Source organism: Cavia porcellus, unplaced genomic scaffold (genome assembly GCF_034190915.1).
Source record: "Cavia porcellus strain 051 isolate PalLab524CR breed Dunkin Hartley unplaced genomic scaffold, mCavPor4.1 scaffold_32, whole genome shotgun sequence".
NCBI classification, from domain to species: Eukaryota; Metazoa; Chordata; class Mammalia; order Rodentia; family Caviidae; genus Cavia; species Cavia porcellus.
This window is the reverse complement of record NW_026947515.1, coordinates 16,895,162-16,917,206: the sequence shown is the minus strand read 5'-3', so window position 1 is coordinate 16,917,206 and position 22,045 is coordinate 16,895,162. Positions and strand designations below refer to the sequence as shown.

At 54.2% G+C, this 22,045-nt stretch overlaps 1 protein-coding gene across 1 annotated transcript in view; it reads right to left on the bottom strand.

Annotated features, from left to right (window-relative positions):
* Nucleotides 1–1,347: 1,347 nt before the first annotated feature.
* Scn4a (sodium voltage-gated channel alpha subunit 4) overlaps nucleotides 1,348–22,045 on the bottom strand; it is a 42,581-nt gene continuing 21,883 nt past the window's right edge. The window contains exons 12-25 of the mRNA XM_063242594.1: nucleotides 20,844–21,082; nucleotides 18,948–19,121; nucleotides 17,813–18,169; nucleotides 12,906–13,394; nucleotides 10,909–11,044; nucleotides 10,320–10,474; nucleotides 9,665–9,838; nucleotides 9,025–9,147; nucleotides 7,487–7,765; nucleotides 7,179–7,232; nucleotides 6,865–7,002; nucleotides 6,237–6,341; nucleotides 5,452–5,722; nucleotides 1,348–4,668 (exon numbers count right to left, since the gene is read on the bottom strand). Of these exons, the coding sequence (XP_063098664.1) occupies nucleotides 3,434–4,668; nucleotides 5,452–5,722; nucleotides 6,237–6,341; nucleotides 6,865–7,002; nucleotides 7,179–7,232; nucleotides 7,487–7,765; nucleotides 9,025–9,147; nucleotides 9,665–9,838; nucleotides 10,320–10,474; nucleotides 10,909–11,044; nucleotides 12,906–13,394; nucleotides 17,813–18,169; nucleotides 18,948–19,121; nucleotides 20,844–21,082 (3,929 nt within the window). The 3' untranslated portion in view covers nucleotides 1,348–3,433. The remainder of the gene's footprint in view (nucleotides 4,669–5,451; nucleotides 5,723–6,236; nucleotides 6,342–6,864; nucleotides 7,003–7,178; nucleotides 7,233–7,486; nucleotides 7,766–9,024; nucleotides 9,148–9,664; nucleotides 9,839–10,319; nucleotides 10,475–10,908; nucleotides 11,045–12,905; nucleotides 13,395–17,812; nucleotides 18,170–18,947; nucleotides 19,122–20,843; nucleotides 21,083–22,045) is intronic.

Sequence of the window (22,045 nt, the reverse complement as noted above, 5' to 3'; positions counted from 1 at the left end):
GACAGAGTCAAGACAAGAGATGAGCGGATGGGAAAAGGAACAAGGGACTTAGGTTGGGCAAAGGACCACAGTCACCTCTGCAAGAATAGGGGCAGGAAGAGTCTCAGGGAAGGAACTCCAACCCCGGACCCCCATATAGTCCACTCCTGCCTAGGTGGCCTGCTGGATTCAAATCCTAACCTAGTGTACGAGCTAACCACCACCCTCACCCCAAGTCACAGTGCTTCTCAGAGGATCCCTTATCTGGGACCATTTGGAGACAATTATGTTCATAGCCGGTGCCCCTGCTTTCGTTGGCCTGGGGGCAATGAAGGCCCCCCACGGGAAAGACAGTTACTCACAAGGAAAAGCATTGCCCATGCCACATACCAACAGCACTCATTCTGAACCTTTCAGAAGCCAAATTTCCTCACCTGCACAGAATACCAGTAACTCTGTGCTCCTCATAGGCAGCCGTGTGCACCAAGGGCACTTGACTGGTGAGAGACCCACACACCCTCGGGAAGGCAAGCGGCACGCGTCTCGGGAGCCATGGAAACTGTGAGACTCCAGCCTACGCTGTTGATGTTTCCCACCCAGTGTTTTGCTTTTTTCCTCCTGCCAGTCAAGGGTCAGGAGAAGAATGGGCTTTGGCATTCTGCAGTCTTCCTGGCCTCTGGGCCAGAAAGGCCCCCCACGAGGCCTGGAAGTGAGAATGAGCTTTGTCTCTAGAGAGGGCACCAGGACCCTGGGGGCTCAGAGACCTCTGTAGAGATGCTCAGCAGCAAAGGAAACCGGAAGGCTGGAAGGGGCACAGGGACAGCCGAGGGATATCCTGGGCAGCCCGTGGGCCACGGCAGATGTTTGCCCTTCCTTCACCATGCCACAGAGCCTCAGGACCCAGGAAAAGTGGATACGGAAACCCTGAAAACGTGCAGGTATTTACTAGCTTGGAGGAGCTCAGCCCAGGAATCAGGAGTCATTACAGAAAATGTATCAAGTTACAGGTCACCCACTGGACTTGTGGGCTGAGTTTGCTAGGTAAGACTACTCTCTATTGCACACAGATCCATGTGACCCTGGATTCTTTGGGACCAAGGGTCAGGGACAGTCCTGGGGGGTCTCTTTGATGTCCCTGAGGAAGCAGAGAACTGAAGGGGGCTTAGGGAGGGCAGGGCTGGGGATACAGGGTCACCACATGCGTGTCTTGGGAGCTGCTTGTTTGCAGGGAGGGGAGGGGAGGACTGGCCCTCCACATCCTGCCCCAGAGGCTCCCTCATTACTCCCTCTCTCGGCAGCACTGCCCACAGCCCTTCTTCTTCGCCCATATCCACTCGTGGAGGCACCGAAAGGAGAAGCCCACACATCTGCGGCACCAGGGGAGGGTTTATTGTACAAAGAGAACTGTACAAAGAAGTTCGTCTTCCAGCTTGGCTCCAGGCTGGTTCCCACCTCGACAAGGTAGGAATGGGTGTCAGTCTGCAGGGAAGAGGGCCACAGGCAGGAAGAAGCCAGGCCCTGCCCATCTGCTCTTCCTCTGCAATGGACAAGGAACGTCCAATCCAACAGATTCCCAAGGCTCTGTGCCAGAGGGGCAGGGGGCTGGGAAGGGGGAGGCTCACCCGCTATGGCAGGAAGAGATGGAAGGAGTTGAGGCATCCTCCCATCGCCAGGGAGCAGGGAGCAGGGCTGAGGCCACAGGGATGGGAACAAGAACAGGAATGGGAAGAGAGAAGCTTGTGGGGAAGGAGGGAAAGAGACCCCCAGGCAGGACCCGGAGGGCAGGAGAACAGGGCAGACAAGAAGGAGACCCTGGCCCATGGGCCCCTGTGCGCGTGAACACATTCGTATCTTTTTAAAAGGGTTTTGCAGCTTCCTGAGTTTTAACCGAACTGTTCATGAGAAACAAGAGGAAAAAGAAGAGGAACTTAAGTCAATAGGGGACCCAAAGCACAAATCTTACACAATATCACAATCACTGGACCTTCAGGGCACAGGTCTACGCTCTCATATGAATATATGAACAGGCCAGCACAGAACACACACACACACACACACACACACACACACACACAGACACACACACACACCAGCTGTACTCACATGGACCTCAGACACTCCAGGGCACACTGATACACAGAGACACGAAGAAACCCAGACACACTTGCTTCTGCAGACACTGCTCTACAGTGGTTCACACACACAGTGTGAACCTGAGCACACATATAGTATCTGCTCAGCCTACAAGCAGACACACAGTCACACACGCACAGGTGACAGAACCCAGAGGCCTCTGAGGAGGACTCTCATATCCTCCCAGTTCGGCCTCTGCTTTTCAGGAGCTAGCAAAGACTGATGCCACCATGTCCAGATCAGCAGTTCCAGGCAGCAGGAAGTTGGAAGGCTGAGCCCAAATGAGGCGAGCTGCATGCCCCAGTATCAACACCTGTCACATGAGTTCCACTATAACATTCTTAGGGCCACTTAAAAGACGTGAGAAGGATACGTAGGCATGGGAAAAGATGAGGAAGGAGAGATTTCTGAGGCTGGATGGGGCTCCAAGGGGCCCTGGTGGTCTACTGAAGGCAAGAGGAGACAAGAAAGAGTAGGAACAGGGTCTTCTCATTCAGCATCAGGATCCCTGATCTACCCAGGCTCTCATTCAGCATCAGGATCCCTGATCTACCCAGGCTAAGTGTGGCCACACAGTTGGCAGGACCCGGCCTGTATTTCACATCCATGCTTCATAGAAAAGGTAATTTCCAAGTGGAATTCTTCCTTCTGCTCCTCTGCTAGAGGCCAGTCAGGAGCTCTCCATGGGCCTAGACAGGGCCCAGGAAAAGGTTTCAGGACTCAATACCAGCCCAAGATCCAGTGGCCAATCAGGTTTGTGAGGGCAATTTCTGGATGAATAATATTTCCCTTCTCCAGGGAATTCCTGAGCTGGTAGTGGGAAGCCGCACCCCAGAGTGAGAGGGAGAGGGCTGGCTGAGTCCTGAGCTCAGGTGTCTGCACTAGTTGAGGTGAAGATGTCTGGCCTGGAGCTGGGGGCCTTGGGCCACTTCCTGGGGAGAAGTCAGTAGCCCTTAAGACTCTGGTGACAGGAGGGTAGCCAATCCCTCCACTGTAGGCTGGCTCATTCCCACCTAAGGGGCAGAGATCCTCATGTTCTACCCTCCTTCAGGCCAGAAGGAGGAACAGCAGGGTCCATGAGGAGGTCAGAGCAACTCAGGATGAAATCATGGAGGCAAGGGCTTCAGGCCAGCGTGGGTCCCTGAATGCAGTTCCCACTTCTCAAAGCCTGGGAGCCAGACTCAGCACGGCCAAATCCTGTCCCCTACAGGGAGCTGGGTGTAGTCCTGGACTCAAAACCCTGCTCCCTCAAACAGTGCACAGGCACTCGGGGGAGCTTTGGACGCACCAAGGCTCAGCTGGTCACCTTGTTAACTGCTCGCTAGACAAGAGACTCTTTGACCCCTGGGCGCACTGTCTGCCCTGGTGGCGGGGAGGGAGGCAGCGTAGTATCTGAGGGGTTGATGGGCACGAGCCCCATGGCGAGTCCAGTGTCCCCCGTGGAACCCTCCTCCTGCCCTTGGCTCTGTACACTGGTCTTCCCATTCTCTGGGCCATACATCTGGCTCATGGCATTGGCGATCAGCCCCTCCTTCTCAGGGGCCCCCCCATCCCCGTCCCCGTTGCCGTCCTGGCTGTGGCGGTACATGTAGGATGCCTGCTTCAGAGAGCGCTGCAGCAGATGCCGGCGGTAGGCTCTCTGGATCTTGATGGCACACACCTCCTCATGTTTCCTCTTCAGGGTGGTGGTGATGGGCTCGTAGGAGACCTTAGAGGGATTGGCAGCCATGAACTTCTCCTCCATGGTCTGCTTGAGGGCATCCATTTCCCCAGAGTCACCCAGCACCTCTTTAGTCAGGGCAAAGAGGATGTCCAGACAGTGGATCTTGTCTCCTGGCACCATGGGTAGGTCCAGAGTGATGAGCTTGATTTTGTTAGGCTTGGCAATTCTCAGGGGTTCCTGCAGGGTGTCCACGAAGTCAGACAGGCGGCTGTAGTCAATGAACTGCGTGGCGTCAGGGTCGAATTTCTCCCATGTTTCATAGAACATCTCGAAGTCATCTTCACCAAGGGGCTCACTGCTCTCCTCGGTTGCCACGTTGAAGTTCTCCAGGATAATGGCGATGTACATGTTGACCACAATGAGGAAGGAGATGATGATGTAGCTGCAGAAGAAGCAGATCCCAATGGATGGGTTGCCGCAGTCACCCTTGACACTGGTGCCGGGGTTCTCTAGTGTGGGGTCACAATCTGGGGGCCCACTGTTGAGGATGGGGTTCAGAAGCCCATCCCAGCCAGCTGATGTGGTGATTTCAAAGAGGCAGATGATGCTGTTGCCAAATGTCTCAAAGTTGAACATGTCGTCGATGCCCGATTCTTTCTTGACGTAGGCAAAGTTGGACATGCCGAAGATGGAATAGATAAACATGACCAGGAAGAGGAGGAGGCCGATGTTGAATAGGGCAGGCAGTGACATCATGAGGGCAAACAGCAGCGTTCGGATGCCCTTGGCCCCACGGATTAGCCGCAGGACACGCCCAATGCGAGCCAAGCGGATCACACGGAACAGGGTGGGCGACACAAAGTATTTCTGGATCAGGTCGGAGAGTGCAAGACCTGCAGGGAGGAACAGGAGCTGGGTCAGAGAGCAGGGAATGGGGCTCAGGGCCAGCTGGTGTGCTCCGCCCCACCGAGGAGCAGAGGGGCTAACCCTCTGAGCAAAGCTCAGATGGAGGCTGTTTGTAGATGCCATAGGTGAGCTGGAGTCAGATGGGTAGGACAGCTGTGTGATTCTGGCTATGTCGCTGTTTGTGACTCAGTTCCCTTGCCTATGAATGTTACTATATACTCTGTGACTGTTGCTATAAGCAATGAATAAGACAATACCTATAAAGTGCATAGCACAGGGCCAGGAATACAGTAAGTGCTCAGTAAAGGGGGGTTAACTATTATGGTGATATATATGTCCATGACTTTTTGGTCATATGAAGACTGTCTTATGTTTTCCATGCAGCACCCAAGTGTGCATCTACCAGTCAAAACCATGTCTGTCTGTCTGTCTGTCTTTTTTTTTTTTTGTTATCACTGGGCATTGAATCTGGGGCCTGAACCAGCCTTTCTAACATTTTTATTTTTAATTTTGAGACAGAATCTCACTGAGTCACTAAGTTGATCCTAATGAGAACTGGAATTACAGGCATGTGCCATCACACGTGGCTCGAGGTGTGTTTATGTGTGCACAGGTGACAGGTTGCCTACGTGTACCTTTGTGTATTAAGAGTGACTGGCAGTTGTATGCATGTGTGTTTGTGTGTGAGTGTGCCAGGTGCCTGTGCAGATGTGTGTGCGTGCAGAAGGCCTTCCCGAGTGACTCGGGTAGGCACTGCCCTGCCAGCTCACCCACAATGGACAGGATGACGACCACAAAGTCGAAGATGTTCCAGCCGATGGTGAAATAGTACTGGCGCAAGGCGAACATCTTGAGCACACACTCCCCGGTGAAGATGACAATGAAGATCATGTTGATGTTGTACAGGATGTCCACCTTGAGCTGGCTCTGGTCATCCGTCTCCACCATCATGGTGACCATGTTGAGGCAAATGAGGATCATGATGGTGATGTCAAATACCTGTTTTGTCACGAAGTCGTACACCAAGCCTTGGATCTTGTTCTGTAATACAGGAGTGGACATGGGGTGCAGGACAGGGTCAGGGCCAGGACAGGATGGGGACAGGAAGGAGGCACAGGAAGATGGAGAGGACACAGACAGGTGTCAGGGGTGGTGGTGGTGAAATCAGCCACAGGTGGGAAGGGCCTGGGACCACATCCTTCTGTGGGGTCCAAGGAAATCCCTCCTCCCTCTGGGACCTCTCTTCTTTCTCCCAAAGTCACGGCTTATTGGGGAGAGTGTCTGGACAGCTTCTTCCTCCCCACTGATGAAGCCCTGTCTCCAGAGGCCACTGAGGGTTCCAGGAGAGGATGGACGCTGGTAGGGTGCACAGGGGCAGATGAGGCATAAACCAGTGACCTGAGTCTAGTGCAATTGCTGGGTGTGCACATGTGTGGTCATGACTCCCTGTAGGTGGACCCTACCTGCTCGGTGGGCAGAGGGAGGCTGAATTTCACCCTCATCAACCCCTCAGGCAGCAGCTCGGTGCAGGCCATAACAGGAGGGGCCACAGTACCTGGGGCCGTGGAATCGGCTTCTGAGGCTTCTTGGAGCCAAGCTTCTTCATAGCATTGTAGTATTTCTTCTGTTCCTCTGTCATGAAGATGTCTTTTCCTCCAAAGTACAGTGGGATAGGGCTCATAAGTTTGGAGTAGGTCCCTTCACTGCCTCTCAGACTCTCCTACCTCAGGCACTACCCTTAAAGCAGCCCCCACCCCGGCAGAAAAGCCTGTAGGAATGAGGAGGGGCCTTGGAAGGGCCAAAAATGGAGGCATAGGGAAGGAGGGGGAGGGGTCTGGGAGGAGCTAAGGGTCCAGAGAAGGGCAGTGTAGGGGTGACAGAGGGAAAGGACCAATACTGCCTAGAAGCCTGTGTTGGACCAATTTCCAGCAATATCTCATTGAGTCCTAGAATAACCAAGGAAGCTAGGTAGTCGCAATATCATTTTATAGATCAGGAAAATGATGTCACTGTTCAAGGTCTCCTGGTGGGATCTGGAACCAGGCTGGCTGGCAGGGAGGCTGCCAGCGACAGCACAGGGCTATCAGGCAGCCGGTGACCACAGGGAGGAGTGGTAGATGGGGGAGGGGAAGCAGGAGCCGAGGCGGTAGGGGTGGGGCCGAGGAGGCGGGCCAGATACTCATCTTCTTCTTCTGCTGGTTGAAGTTGTCGATGATGACACCGATGAAGAGGTTGAGTGTGAAGAAGGACCCAAAGATGATGAAGATGACAAAGTAGAGGTACATGTAGAGGTTCACTTCATACTGTGGCTGCTCCTCCTGCTGCAGGGCCAGAGGATGGGACAAGGTGAGGTGCATACACAAGTTTCTCCCACCCACCCCCAGGCTGCCAGGGCTCCCGAGGAGATGGTGTGGTGTGGTCGGGATGACAGAATGAACGTGCTGCTATGGTACTTCCCCGGCTCACTCACCAGCTACATGTCAGCGACCTCACTCACCTCCCGGGAGTCCACGGCGGCGTACATGATATCCATCCAACCCTTGAAGGTGGCCTAGGAGAGGTGGTGACACCCACCCGTGAGTTTCCCTTCCCTCCCCAGCAAGACCCTCCCTGTGGACCCCCTTCCAGAGCCCCACCGAACAAGTGTCAAATAGAGGAGAGGTCTGGACACTACCTCAGGCTCCCACAGCATTGAGGGCAAGGTGGGTGGCACCCTAACGAGGTGTGACAGTGGTTTCCAGCACAGTGATAGGTGAGAAGGCAACTCTATCCCGGTTCTGCACAGGGGCGGTGGGGGACGCTTACCACCTGGAGGAGGGAGAGGTAGCCGAGGCCCACGTTGTCATAGTTGACCTTGACGTTGAGCCAGCGCACCTGGCCCGTGTGCATGAGGCTCTCACACTCGGACTTGTTGTTGACCTCTGAGATGTCGAACCTCTCCGAGGTGGTGGTGTTCATGCAGTAGTAGAACTTCCCAGCGAACAAGTTGACGCCCATGATACTGAAGATGAGCCAGAAGATGAGGCAGACAAGCAGCACGTTCATGATGGAAGGGATGGCTCCCAGGAGGGCGTTCACCACCACCTGGGGGCCAGCGGCGGGTCACTGCTGTGGCCCTCAGATGCGCACTAACCCGAGGGCCTCGGGAAGGGGCTTTTGGAGGGCGGTCATTCTGAGTGAGGCCTGGTGGGGACAAGCTGTTGGCTGGGGTAAACATGGGGGTGGGGGTGGGGATGGCAGGGCTAGGGATGGGGAACTGCTGGCCTGGTGGTTGAGCAGGGCTCTCTGCTTGGCTGGAGCCATCAGGCCAGAATGGGGGCACTGGGCTTCTCTGGAAGCGGCCCTGTCACGGGCCACCAGGCAGGAGACAAACATTCTTTCCTCGGCCCCCGTAGGAAACTCAGCCCATGTGACTCGGTCCTCGCTCACTGGCTCACATAATTAGTGACACACACAGAAAAGACACAAGAAAGAGGCCACTGGGGTCTCTGAAACAGCACGATTCCAGGGCCAGACCCCTGGTGCCACTATCCCTGGTCACCGGTCCTACCAAACTGTTTGAGCCTGGGATGAGTTTGAGAATTGTCCCCTTTTGAGGGCCTGTTCCTTGACCTGCAGAAAATAGATGGCAGAAGACTACGGAGTCCAGCTCTGCTTCTCTTGGGCTAATGCCCAGCTGTGTGGCCATGGGCAGGTTATGTCTCCTTAGTAGGGTGAGGTTCCCAACCCAGAGGGTGGGCAGGCTTAGTCCTGCAGGCCACTTGCTCCAACAAGAGGGAGCCATTGGGGCCAACCTGCCTCTTGCCCGCAAGCCAGTCCATTCTTAAGGTCTCTGTGGACTGAGTCTTGTTCCTTCCTGTCACTAGGGAAGTCCCGTCAGTCTCGCCCACTGTGTTTACCTGTTACTTCCCTTCTCAAGGGCCTGAGGGGATCTTCTATAAACTGTCCTCAAGTTCAAAGATATAACCACCAGGGTCAAGGGGGCCAGGCTCAGAAGGGGAGCACAAACTCCCTCACCCCGTCTCAGATTTCAGCCCCCTCCCCCAGGGGGGCAGTCTGAGGTAGGGAGAGACGGTCACCTATGAATCCCTGGGCTGCTGGCCTTCAGACTCTTCTCCCTGCAGAGCCCTCTGTGCACTGCAGCAGCAGAGACCTTCATTGTCTTCATGACAATGAATGGGGCCGGCCAGGGATGGGCCGCAGATTGCTCCAGGTTCCCAGTCTGGCCAAAGCATATCAAGCCCTATTGGCTGTTAGAATACAGACATGCGCTTCTCCACCCTGCACTGTGGGTGGCTGCTCCCCCATCTGTAGCCTTCCTCAGGGGTCCCCTTAGTACCCACCCTCATGCCCTCGAATCGAGACAGTGCCCTCAAGGGTCGCAGGGCTCGAAGCGTTCTCAGGGATTTGATGGGTCCCAGCTCAGAGTAGCCCAGCCAGTTGGCTACCAGGCTGATGATGGAGACCTGCAAAAAGGGATGGGTGTGGTCAGTGAGTACAGGATCCTTAGACTCCTTCAAGTTGGACCACAGTCCCCAGAAACAGACCTATCCTTGAGGCAGCATCTTCCTGCACCCACAGCTCCCTGGATCCCCTCCCTAATGAGCAGCCCCATCTGGTGGGAAGAACAGCCCGAGTCCTGCCCCAGAATCTCTGGAGTCTGCCTACTACCTCAGTGATGTCACTGGCAACTGGGGATGACAACAGATGAGAGAGACTGATGCCCATCTCGCTCATGAGCCTGGACACCTATCAAAGCGGATATGAGAATCCTCCCCACACTGGCATGGGAAATGTGGTCTTTTATTTTTCCTCTTCGCAAGCTGTATCTGAGAAGCAGGAAGGTGGTCATAGCAGGGACTGATACTGATCTAGGGGTCTGACTCCTAGAGCTGTGGGTAAATCCCAAGGCCTGAGCTTCTAAAGGTACACAGTCACAATAGCCTCGGCATCTGGCTGAGGGGAAAGGGCTGGCAAACTCACATCCACAATGAGGAAATCGAGCCAGCACCAGGCGTTGGTGAAGTACACCTTGAAGCCGTATGCCACCCATTTGAGCAGCATCTCCATAATGAAAATGTAGGTGAAGACCTTATCAGCGTATTCTAGGATGGTGCGGATGACTCGTCGCTGCTCGATGTAGATGTCTTCAAAGGCCTGGGGGATACCGGCGTGACACAAGGGTGGCCAGGGGGCTAGAGGTTGGGGCATCAGCCATGTCCCATACCCTGCCCCATGATACTGGCTCCTAGGGGTCCTTCCCAGCATAGAGAGGAGCAAATTTCCTGAAGGGAAGGAATCTTGATCCTAAGTCGTCTGCTGGGAGTTTTCCACAGTGATGCATCTTCAAATCTGCCCTGATCTTAACCCAAAATTCTTGGGGGGGAGCCCACCTACCTCCTCAGTAGCCAGAAGTTTACACAGTTAGAGCCCAGGGAGCCTGGGGAACCCATCTGTCACTTTAAGAAGCGAATACATTCTAAAACACATCCTGGAGGCACGCGTGAGTCCTCCTCACAACTCTGAGTTTGGGACCATCTGGGCCATGTCCATCCCTGGGAAGGAGCCCTGGGGGGGGAACTCCTTTTGGTCTTGGGCCTGGGTCTGTACCTGCCCTGTCCCCTGGGGTGGTGCTTACCAGGGCCCCACTGCTGAGCAAGATCATGAAGACAATGAAGGTCTCAAACCAGTTGTGTTCAACAATCTTGAAGCAGGCCCTGCGCAGTGTCCACCACATCTTCCCGCGGCCCTGAGAGATGTCCACGTAGAGGCAGGGGAAGCGCTGCACACAGGCTGGGGGACAGGGTGGGCATGCTGTCATGTGGCCACCCCACCACATCCCTCACCTCACTGCTCCCCAGTCCCAGGCCCTTTCTTCCACATCTGGCTCTGTGTGGTTCAAGTGGGGGACTCAGGTCCCTGGTCCATAGCCTACTCCATCTATGTGTCACCCCTGCCAGGGGAGGATGGAGGAAAGAGGCTCAGACCAGCTGTCCCCGTCCCTACCTCGCCCAGGCAGGTCACTCAGCTCAGCCTTGTAAACACAGGGCTGTCTTCTGAGGCCCGAGGCTCAGGAGCTGGTTCACACCCAGGGTGAGGCAGGGAGGAAGGCCACCTGTCTTTGCACAGCCTTCTCCAGCCCTGGCACAGCCTGCCTCTTACAGGGACACTGGGGTGGGGGAGCTGCCCAGGCCAAGTAAGGGTACTGCCCTCGGGCACGTCCTTACCTTCGGTGAAGCACTCCTCAGGCTGCTCCCCCTCAGGGTTCTCCTCAGCCTGCTCCTCGGGGTCCTCCTCGGGGGGTTTGTAATCAGCAGTACTGCAGACGGAGGAGTTCCCATCGTAGAGGGGCTGCAGCGGTTTCTGCAGGGGCCACAGGAGCATGTGACCCATGGGCCCCCAAAGACCCCCTCATCCTTCTACCTTGTGGGGCAGGATGGGAGACCAGAGGGAAAGGAGACAAGGATGGAGGAGGTTTGTGCCTTCATTCATTCACTCAGCTCTGGGAGACTGACCCAGTGCTGCGCCTCCTGCAGGAGGGCCACAGGGCCAAGGGTGGCCTCTGGCCTTCCCTCATGGCATGTGAGGCCTGGGAAGGGGCCTCAGGTAGAGGAGAAGGCTGAACAAGAATCAGGCTCAAAAAAAAAAAAAAAAGAATCAGGCTCAGCAGGCCAGGGGATCTGGGGGGATGCAGGGAGCCAGCGTTGCACAAAGGCCTGTAAGGACTTTTCAAGGTACCGAGCTAAAAGAAGAGATCATGGCGGAGGTGGGTGCCACAGCCCACACAAAACAGGTCTACAGTGCCCCCAGAATCCTAGCCCTCCACCTCCAGGACCTGTTTGGCCGAAGGATCCAAAAAGGATGGAAAATTCCCCCCCCACTAAAGCTCCAGTTGGATGCCGAGGGAACTTGATCGGAGTGGGGGTGGGGCTGTGGCTCTGTGCTGGCCGGGCCTCCTCCCGCCTCCTCCTGGCGCTGCTGTCCAGGGCAGCTTCTCAGACCTGGCCTTCACTCTGCAATGAGACCCTGCACGGCTGGGGTGAGGCCCCTGAAGAGGAAGGTGGATTGGGCAGCTTGATGGCGGGTGTGGTGAGGGCCACTCTGCAGCCACTGCAGTGACCAGAAAACCAAGGATAGCTGAGTCTTATTTCCAGTTGACAGAAAGGGAAACTGAGGTAGTGGTAGGTCAGTCACAGTATCAGCCGAAATACTTGTCTCACCGTGTGCCTCAACTCCCATAATGCCCCTTGTGCTCTGCCTACTTCCCTTTAAAGAGTCCCCAGTCCCACTCCTCTCCCAGGGCTTTGACCTGGTGTTCTTAGCTCCTCCCCCATCAAGTTCTTCATATCGAGGTCCAGGTCTGGTGCCACATTGCCTGGGGTATTTATAGCTCAGCAGGCACTCGGTCTCCTGGTAAGTCAACATGTCACATATTTGGGGAGAATAAGAAGTCAAGAGCTTCACGGGCTAGGCTGATTAGGCTCCAGTGCCCAACTAGGCTCAGGGCTGGCGTACAGGGCCAACAGAGGCCCTGGCCTCCCTCATGTGCTAGTCTTCCCTGACAGGGCTACAGAGTACGTAAGGGGGCCTCGGTGTCAGTGCCCCTGGGAGGCCCAGGCAGGGTCCCAAGCCTCAGCCCTGGCCTCTGGGGTAACTGCCACCTATGTTTTAGTCCCCTCTCCAGTCTTGCAAGAGAAGGGCAGAGGAGGGGCACCATGGCCCAGCAGCAAGCTGCGTATGTGACTCTGGGTTGTCTTTGTCCCAGATTCTGTTGGCCCTACAGCTCCTCTCCTCAGAGCCTCTGCCTGGACCTGACACCTTGGAATATTGGTACCAGTTCCAGGTGGGGGTCTAAGCAGAAACAGATGATTGTGGCAAGGACTTGTCAAAGTCTTCAAACTCCGAGGGGGATTTAAGAGAGGCCTCTTGGGTGCCGATCCTAGAGCTGGCACCACCGGTAAATCAGCCTGTCCGAGAGCGCCACCTGCTGGTAAGAGGGCCAAGCCTGGTTGATAATAATCATCTTTTTCACAGAACTCTGTGCATAGCGCATCATGTAACACTAACGTCAGTGCTATGGGATGGGTATCATTGCCCCATTTTACACATGGAGAAACTGAGAGTTAAAGAGGATTTGTGACCTGCTCAAGGTCACACAAGAATTTGAAGCCAGATTTGTCTTGCCACCAGCCCCTCCAGCCAGCCAGACTCTGGATAAGCTCACCTTGCCATCCTCAGGTTCCGAAAATGTGTCGGTTTCCTCCTCGGTTGGCATCTCTAGGTCGGACTCCTCAGAGGCAATGGGCACCTGAATGGTCAGGTAGGGGTTGTTGATGAAATTGAGGTGGTCTAGCTCGATGGTGGAGGGAGAGCCATTGGCCAGGCCCACATGGTTCAGGATGTGATTGTCCTTCTTCAGGTCCTTGTCCTCTTCCTCAGGGGGTGGCTCCTTCTTCTCATCCTCAGGGGCACTCTCCCCCGCCTCTCCAGCCTCTCCAGTACCCCCCGGCTCTCCGAGGCTGAGCATTATCTCGTTGGGGCTCAGGATTTTGCCGTGCAGCAGCCCCCAGAGGAAGGCCTTAGCAAAGCCGATGCCCCATCTGATGCGCCCGATAGCGATCTGCAGGTTGTTCATCTCACCATCCTCGTCTGAGGCTGCCAGGCTGTCGGCACTGAAGGAGCTTAGCAGGAGGGCCAGAAACAGGTTCAGGACCTGGCAAACAAGGGCAGAGAGAGGCTCAGAGCAGCCTCTGGGCCCCTGGGGTGCCAGCTTCAGCAAGCATGTGGGCATTTAAACAAAAGGACATCACCTAATGGGATGTCTGAGTGAGACTGCTTGTCGACCAGGCATTGTTATTACCGTCCCACTTTGCAGATCTGGGAACTGAGGCTTGTGAGTACAGCAGCCCAAAGCAGTAGCAAGCTCTGGGGAGGCACGCTGGGTGACAAGGAAACTTTCAGTGACTCTGTCCTCTACCTCCACTGTCAGGGGATGCAGAACAAAGAACAGGGCTCAAGTCTCTAGGATTTATTGGACCCCCTAATCTGTGAGCCTTTTCCCCTCACTTATTAAGTGAGACCTCTAATAGATCCTGTGCTTAGCTCTGTCCCCTGTTGCTCTGGAAGGGGCACTGAAATCACAGCTATCCATCTCTTTCTCCCCTTGGGGCTCCCTACCCCACTTACTCCTGGTTACCTTCCCTCATCTCTACTGACAGAGACTAACCAGGTGACTGCTTACTTTCCTCCCATCTCCTCCCCATACTGTATTTTCCAGTGGACAGACAATTACTGAGTTCCTGCCACTTCTGGGGAACAAGTAGCCTTAGGAGCCCACAGCCTAGAGGAAACAGATGTGTGATCAGACAAATACAATACTGCGGCCTTATGGGACAATTCAGAACAGGAAGAGCCAGGGATTTAGCTCAGCAGCGTAAGTGCCTGTCTGGCAAGCTCTAGGTTGTGAGTTCGATCCCTAGTACCAAAAAAACCAAAAAAACACCAGAACAGGATGCCCAGGCTTGGCTCTAAACCCCAGTTTACTAGCTGTGTATCCTGAGGCAAGTTGCTTCACTGCTCTGTGCCTCAGTTTCCTCACCTGTTAAATGGGAATGATTTCAGCACTCCTCATACTGTTGTGACAATCAAAAGACTGATACGTGGACAGCTGCTCAGAACAGGTTGGTTGGTATTAAGTGTGCAACAGAACACTGCACAAGGTACAGTAAAGAGTGTGGTGAACTCCCATTTTATAGATGAGGAAATCAAGTCCCAGAAAGATAGAGTGATTTGCTCTATGACAGACAACACCATCAGAATTGGAACCCAGGCTTCTGGTCATTGGACATTTTTAGGGGGCACAATTTGCTTTAAGCTACAGTGGGAATGGCATCCCAGGGGTCCCCAGGATAGTAGTGATTCCTTCTACCACCCACGAGTGGCTGGATGGTGGGAAAAAGGTGAAGCTGGTGGGGAGGGGGCTCTGGCCCCTGTCAGCCAGAGGCACAGCCTGGTTCTCACTCCCAACCCCTGTGAGTGGACATGATTGACCAGGGATCTGCATGTGAAAGGCTATGCCCTTGACCCTCCTTTCCATGCGCCTCACTCGCTGGCTTGACCAGTGTTTTTCAAGGTCTTTTTGTCATTGTCTTAGCTCTCATGTTAATTCAGTACCTTTAAAATAATATATTAAACCCTCTCTGAGAGAACTGCTGGGGGGCTCACACCCACACCGTGTCCTCTAGTTCCCTTTCTGCCTTGGCTCCACCCACATTTATTAGTCTTCCTTCTCCCTCTTTGGGAGGGAGGCATCCAGTTGCCAGAAACACATCTGAGATGGGAATTAGCTGCTCTCTGGGTCAGCAGGGTTTGCACACGGCTCCTGCCTGGGCCAGAAATAGCCTCTTCGGGCAAAGGGGGGGGTAAAGGAGAAGAGGGAGATGGAGGTCATGTTCCCTTGGGGGCTCTGGAGGGCGGGTTGCCTATGACCCAATCACTCCCCCTTCTTTATCATAGCCCGGTGGAAGTGACCAAGTATCATGGATGCAGGGGGCGTGGGTCCCCACATTACTTGGAAGGGTGGCCTGGTGCCCACTGGCAGACACCTGCTTCTCCGAAGCCTGGGGAGGAGGATGAGAGGACACAGTGCCCAAGGAGCTGACTGTGCTGCTTCCCTGGGCCACTCTGCTCCCTCTGAGCAAATTGAAAGAGCCACAGAGCTGGGCTGGGGAAAAAAATGCCTCCGTGTGTGTGTGTGTGTGTGTGTGTGGTGTACGCATGCGTGCACACGTACCTGCGTTTGAGTGGGGACAGTGACGGCAAACAGGCAGTGTGCCCAATGGTTGCAGACTCTCTGGAGCCAGATCCTGTGGGCTCAAATCCTGCATCCATCACTAATTTACCTCAGGTAGGAAACAGACAAACCAGTGCAGCCCACGGATGGGTTGTAGGACTGAGTGAGCAAACCCAGACCACATACTCAGAGCGCCGGGAGAGACTGAGTAAATGCCCTGCACGGCCCGCCTCGCTGCTGGTGTTGAGGTGATCTGTGTTACACCTGACGCTCTCATGGGTGGCGTGGTTACTGGAGTCACAGATCCAAGCGCTAGCCCCGGGTTGGTTTCTCACCAGCCAGCCACACGGCGTTGGCAGTGCCTCCCTCAGGCTATGGAAGCAGCATTCCCTGCCTCAGAGGGTTTCTGGGAGGATTGGAGATAATACACGGAAAGCCAGGCACATGGCAGAAGCCCAAAACTGACACAGGAGTATTTTGCAAAAGGCTAATACCATTGTCCCCCTTTTCTACCTCCCGCAAGGGTGTCTCATCAATTTTAGAAGCTACCAAGTTTATTACAACAATTTTTAACACAAAACCATTTTCCTGGACTATCTCGCCTCTCCTGGGCTCATGTACCAAGTGCTTTGCTAAGTACTGGACACATTATGTAATCCTCATGACTTCTCAGGGTCAGCATGGCAAGAATTAGCATCCCTGTTTTCCAGATGAGAAAACCAAGACCCACAAGGCTAAATTTCCTGCTCAAATTCTCCCAGTGAGCACGTTCATAGAGATGGAAACCCCCTATAATTCTTTTGGTCACTTGCAAACTTATATCCCCCAACTTCTACTCAGGGCCTGAGACCCTGCCCCAAAGTTCGGCCTGAGCACCTTCCCATCTCTCTCCACTCCCTCGGACGCCACTGTCTCAGGGACAGTGGACCTGGGCCCTCTTCTGTAGCTGTCCCATGGTTTTCTCCTTCAGCTGAGGTGACACTCCCACCCCCCACTGCCCCTGCCCCCGGCCAGAGCTCAGCGATATCTGAGAAGCGCTGACCCAGCAGCCCAAGGATTCCACAAGCCCTTGCGGAACGTGGGGACTTTCATGTGTCCTCCACCCCCTGTTGCCCAGGCCAGTGCTGGCTACCATGGGGTAGCTGGGCCCAGCACTCCAGGACACCAACACAGTGACTCCCCAATTCCCACCCCACAAAGGAGGGGGAAGAGTCATAGTTGATATGGTTAAGAGAGATACATCCATGAGCCCAGCCACAAAAATGCTAGCAGGGTTGGGGGGCGCCCCTAGAGCCTGCCCCCTCCTCACTGGCCCACCTCTGCTGTAGAGCCTCATGCACTGCGCCCAGGGTACACAAAGGGGACGAATGAATGGAGCTCTGGATGTCACCCCTGGATTCGCCCAACACTGGGACTTAATTCTTTTTTCCAAAGCCTGGACTCACAAGCCCAGGATCACAGGAAGCTAAAAAGGGTAGGAGAAAACCAAGAGGCGAGAGGTTCCAGTCCCACTCCACACAGCGACCTTCTGTGTGCTAAGGCTGGTCTTCCCACACAATCATGACGTACTGTTTGTTTCCATTTTTTGTTTTTTTGAGGGTCTTGCTATATCACCCAGGTGAGTCTTGAACTCAAATCTCCTGTCTCGGCCCCTTGAGTGCAGGAATTTCAGTGTCTGTCACACCTGGCTCATGAGGCGCCTATTGTGTTTCTCCTGTGCGATAGACTACAGGTGGTTACGAGTTCAGGGTGACAGCTCCAGTGGGAGCTGGGATTGTAATGCAGATCTGTCTTATTCATTATCCTGCGACTTTCCACAACATACTACCTACACCTTGATTTCCCAGGCCAAGCTTAGAGCTTGTGTTTTTGAGACAGGGTTTCACTATGCAGTTCAGGCTGGCCTTGAACTCACTTTGTAGCCCAGATTGGCCTTGAACTCAAAGTGATCCTCCTGCCTCAACCACCCTAATGCTGAGCTTACAGGTATGGTTACCACACCTAGCTTATTCCCCGATGATTCTTTTTTTTTTTTTATCGATACCAGGGATCGAACTCAGGACTACCTGCTTGCAAGGCAGGTGCTTATGCCACTGAGCTAAATCCCCAGCCCACCCCACCTCCCCAATTATTCTTAAGCAGTTTTATATAAATTGCCATTGTCATTGAGAGGGGGACTGGGAAGCAAAAAATAGTCAAATACCAGCAGTGCCCTATAGTTTCGCCTACTAGGAACAAGGCCCTCCAATGCAGTCTGATGCAGAGAGGAGAGAGGGACACACCTCGTGCGTGCACTTTTTGGGTGAAGACGGGGAAGCCACTTGGCCAGTCTCACTCACCACCAGGTTACCGATGACCATGACCATGAGGAAGACGGTGAGGCACATGGCCTGGCCGGCCACCTCCATGCAGTCCCACATGGTCTCGATCCACTCCCCACACAGGATGCGGAAGACGATGAGGAAGGAGTGGAAGAAATCGTGCATGTGCCAGCGTGGCAGGTTGCAGTCCGAGGCGATCTTACACACGCACTCCTTGTAGCTCTTGCCAAACAGCTGCATGCCCACCACGGCGAAGATGAACACGATGATGGCCAGCACCAGCGTGAGGTTGCCCAGGGCCCCCACTGAGTTACCGATGATCTTGATGAGCATGTTGAGCGTTGGCCATGACTTAGCCAGTTTGAAGACCCGGAGCTGGGGAGAGCCAGGAGGGTACATAAGGCCCGGGACTCCCTGAATGAAGGCCTCAGGAGAAATATCACCTTGGAATAGCCTGAAACCCCAACTCTGAGTGATCTGGAGCCTCAGTTGGCCTCTGTTAAAGGGAGCTATTTATTTCCTACCACCCCTGCTATCGATGTATTTTAAAAAACCCTTCTCTGTAAAGGCTACAGACTAAGGCATTTACAAGTGAGATGGAAAGTCAGCTGTGCTTTAACATGCCCCCGCCCCGTCTCCCCAATAAAAATGGGGGAGGGTGAAACAAAAGGTGTTAGAGTTGGCTGGTAGGTACCTGTGTCCTTTGTCTTTTTTAAAATATGCATGGAAGTTCTCATAATAAATTTTTTTTCTGGTACTGGGAGTCGAACTCACGACTGCACACTTGTAAGACAGGCGCTTATGCCACTGAGCTAAATCGCCAGCCTCTCATTATAAAATTTTTACAAATACTGTATGTAATCCCTATGGGGTAGAGGAAAGACAGACTCTGAAGTTCCACTTGGACACTATGAGCTGCTGAGCCTTTGTTTTTAAGCCTGTGACACAGCACTGAAGTCCCAGCTCTGCTGCTACCCTTGGTCATCGATGTCAGCTCTTGATAGCTACCTGATAGGGAGGGAGGACTTCCTCTCACGTTGTTTACAGATAAGCAAGATTCAGAGAGGCCAACTGGTAGGCACAGGGCAGAGAGGCTCATCTCTAGCTCTGTGGCCCCTCCTCCTTAGCCCCTGGCCCTGTGGGTCCCTCATACCAGACGGAAGGAGCGGAGCACAGACAGCCCCTGCACGTTGGCCAGGCCCAGCTCCACCAGGCTGAGGGTGACAATGATGCTGTCGAAGATGTTCCAGCCCTGCTGGAAATACTCGTAGGGGTCCAAGGCGATTAGCTTCAGCACCATCTCAGCTGTGAAGATGCCCGTGAAGACCTGTGGGTGGGTGGGGTCCTGTCACTGAGCCTCAGGGGGCACAGGACCTTGGGAGTCTCCTGCCCTCTTCCACCTTTTGGCAGAGACTTTGGAAACTAGGGTGAAGTGGTTCAAGCCCTGAGAGAGGGAAGGAGGGATACTCGTGGCCCACGTGTATGTATTTGAGTGACAGATGCAAGGTCTATACCATAGACACAGGGGGGTACAACACAGAGACCTCTTCCCATCCATTTCTGGCCTTGTGACTGCGGGCAAGTCACTTAACTTCATGGGTCCTGACCCAGTCATAATATTCAGCATTCATGGTGCACACCCTGGTCTACATTGTGACCTTACTGATTTCCTCATCTCCACAGAGTTAGGAGGGATTATCATGCTGTTTCACAGGCAAGCAGGGAGGCTCACAGAGGCCAGCGGCCAGTGCTCAGTCCCATTCCTCCGTACTGGGGCTGAGCTCCGCTTGCTGATCCCTGGCCTCAGCTCAGGCTCTTCCTCTGCACCCCAAGACTCTCTACTGGGTCCAGTCCTAGAACCCAGTCAATCTTGGTGGACTCAGAGCAGAGCAGGGGTCCAAATGGATAAAATCAGTGAGAAAAAAGCCAGAGTTGCCTCGCTGATTCTAGGGGTCGAATGGCCTCTAAGAGCTCCATGGGTGTGGTCCCCATCCTGCCAGGCACCAGCTGCCCTGGGGTCACAGTCTGCCTGGGCACATGCTGAGCCCCTCCCAGGAGCTGTCCCTGACCATAGCAGGTGCCCAGACTGCCGCATAGTGTGGGTAGGGAGTGGGCAGGCCGTGGGCCCTGCCCATCATGCACACTCTAGCAGCTGTGCCCTGAGCCCAGAGCACGCCCTTGGCCTTCTGGGCCAGCCTGGCCGTGGCTACCCTGGGTATCTCCCTGAGATAATGTGCCTGCTTTGAGGGCTGGAGAGTCCAGAGCCTGATTTTTGTGCCACTCATCCAGTCTTGGTCCTGCCCCAGCCCCACCTTACTCTCCCTGAGTTTGCCATTCCCTTGGGGTTGGGGGAGCATCTCCCCCATTTTGCATCCTGAAAAATTGCAAATGGGATTGGGAAGACTGGGGTGGGGCTGGAGGAGGCAGCGGCTTTTCCTTTGTCAGGCTCCACTGGGGCTGGCAACGAGGTGATAATGCTCCTAATGGGCAGGGATAAGCAAGCGGATCAGTGCATGTCAACAATAGCGGAGCAGCAAAGAGCTGGGACAGGGAGGGCCTGGCCAGGCTGGAGAAATGAGGGGGCACTATTCCCTGGGGGCTCCGGAGAGCTGGGACCTCTCCGACATGGTCGCCTGTGGGCATATGCCTCCACTGTCAGGTCCCTTGGTCCCTTCCAGGCCTGTGACAACCGACAAAGATGGAGAAACCTATCACCCACCCTCCACCCAGTGTCCATGCCCCACTTCCCTATTTTAGCCCTCATTTCTAGGGCTGGCTTGAATCTCAGCTCCCCAAGAGACTAGCACCTCAACTCATTCTCTGTGTCCCCAAATACCCTAAACTCTAGTCTCAAACTCTAGTCTCACGGTTCTACTTCATGTACCTCCCTTGTACAATTCACACTCCTCAGATGCTAGGAAAACCCCAGCTGTCCCCAGGTGCCCTCTGTGGTGCCCCATGTTTGCATACAACCCAAAGAGCCCCCTTGATCCTGCTGCCCCCTCCACTCTGCCCCGAATGACCACCCTCTTCTCTTGTGATTCCCTACCAGATTGCCCACGGAGAGCACATTGTCAAACTGCTCAGTCATAGGATAATGCTCCATGGCCATGAAGAGGGTGTTGAGCACGATGCAGATGGTGATGCCCAGGTCCACGAAGGGGTCCATGACGATCAGGTAGATGATGTGTTTGAACTTCACCCATGGCACACAGCAGTTCCATATGAGCACTGTGTGCGCACATTTGTACCACCATGGTGGGCACTTCTGGTGGGCCTCTTCCAGCTCTAAGAGCAAGGTTGGGACAGGAACCTGATGAGAATTTCTCTCTGGCCCCTCCTTCCATGCTCCACCTCTCAACATTCCAACTGCTAGGGAGGCCTATGTTGTGGTTTATAAAGTATCTCCGAGAGCCTCACATATCAAAGGTTCGATCCCCAATGTGGCAGTGTTTAGGGGTGAAGCCTAGAGAGGTGACTGGATCAGGAGGGCACTCATCGATGGGTTAAGCTATTAAGTCATTGAAGAGTTCATCAGCTGACTGGGTTGTTAGAAGGCCCGAGCGACTGAAGGAAGCAGGTCATGGTGTGTGTGTGCTGCTGTGAGGTAAGGAACTTTGCTCTGCCATGAGTCTGCCTCTCCTCAGGCACAAGCCATGGAACCAGCCAAAATGGTTCCATGAAACCATGAACCCAAATAAAACTTGCTTCATGGTGGCAAACATCTCAGGAACTCAAGAGGCTGAGGCAAGAGGATAGTGAGTCCAAGGCCTCCCTAGGCTACACAGTGAGTTCAAGGCTTGGACTACCTACTGAGAACCTATCTCTAAAACCCAATCAACTAAACAAATAAACAACCAGCCAAACAAACACTCTCCCAAACAACAACAACAGCAGCGGCAACAGCAGTAACAACACTTTCTTCTTTTGAATTGTTTATGTCAGGTACTTTGCCCCAGTGAGGGAAAGCTAACACAGTTTACTCCAGATTTGCTACTTTCATTGTAATCTCTCTTATAAACTCCACACAGCCTCACGCCTGAAAATCCTGGTCCTCTGGGCTCTGAATCTCACAAGCCCACCCTCTTTCATAAGGCTTCTCCAAGCCCCTCTCAGTGTCACTCTCAAAGCCTGTCCCTAAAACTCCCCCTGAGTGCCCCACCCTAATCCTGCTCTGGTAGCCACGCCCTTTCAAGGGCCTCCACCTCCTCCTCCTCTGGAAGCCTCACCCAAGCCCTGCTTTGATGCTCT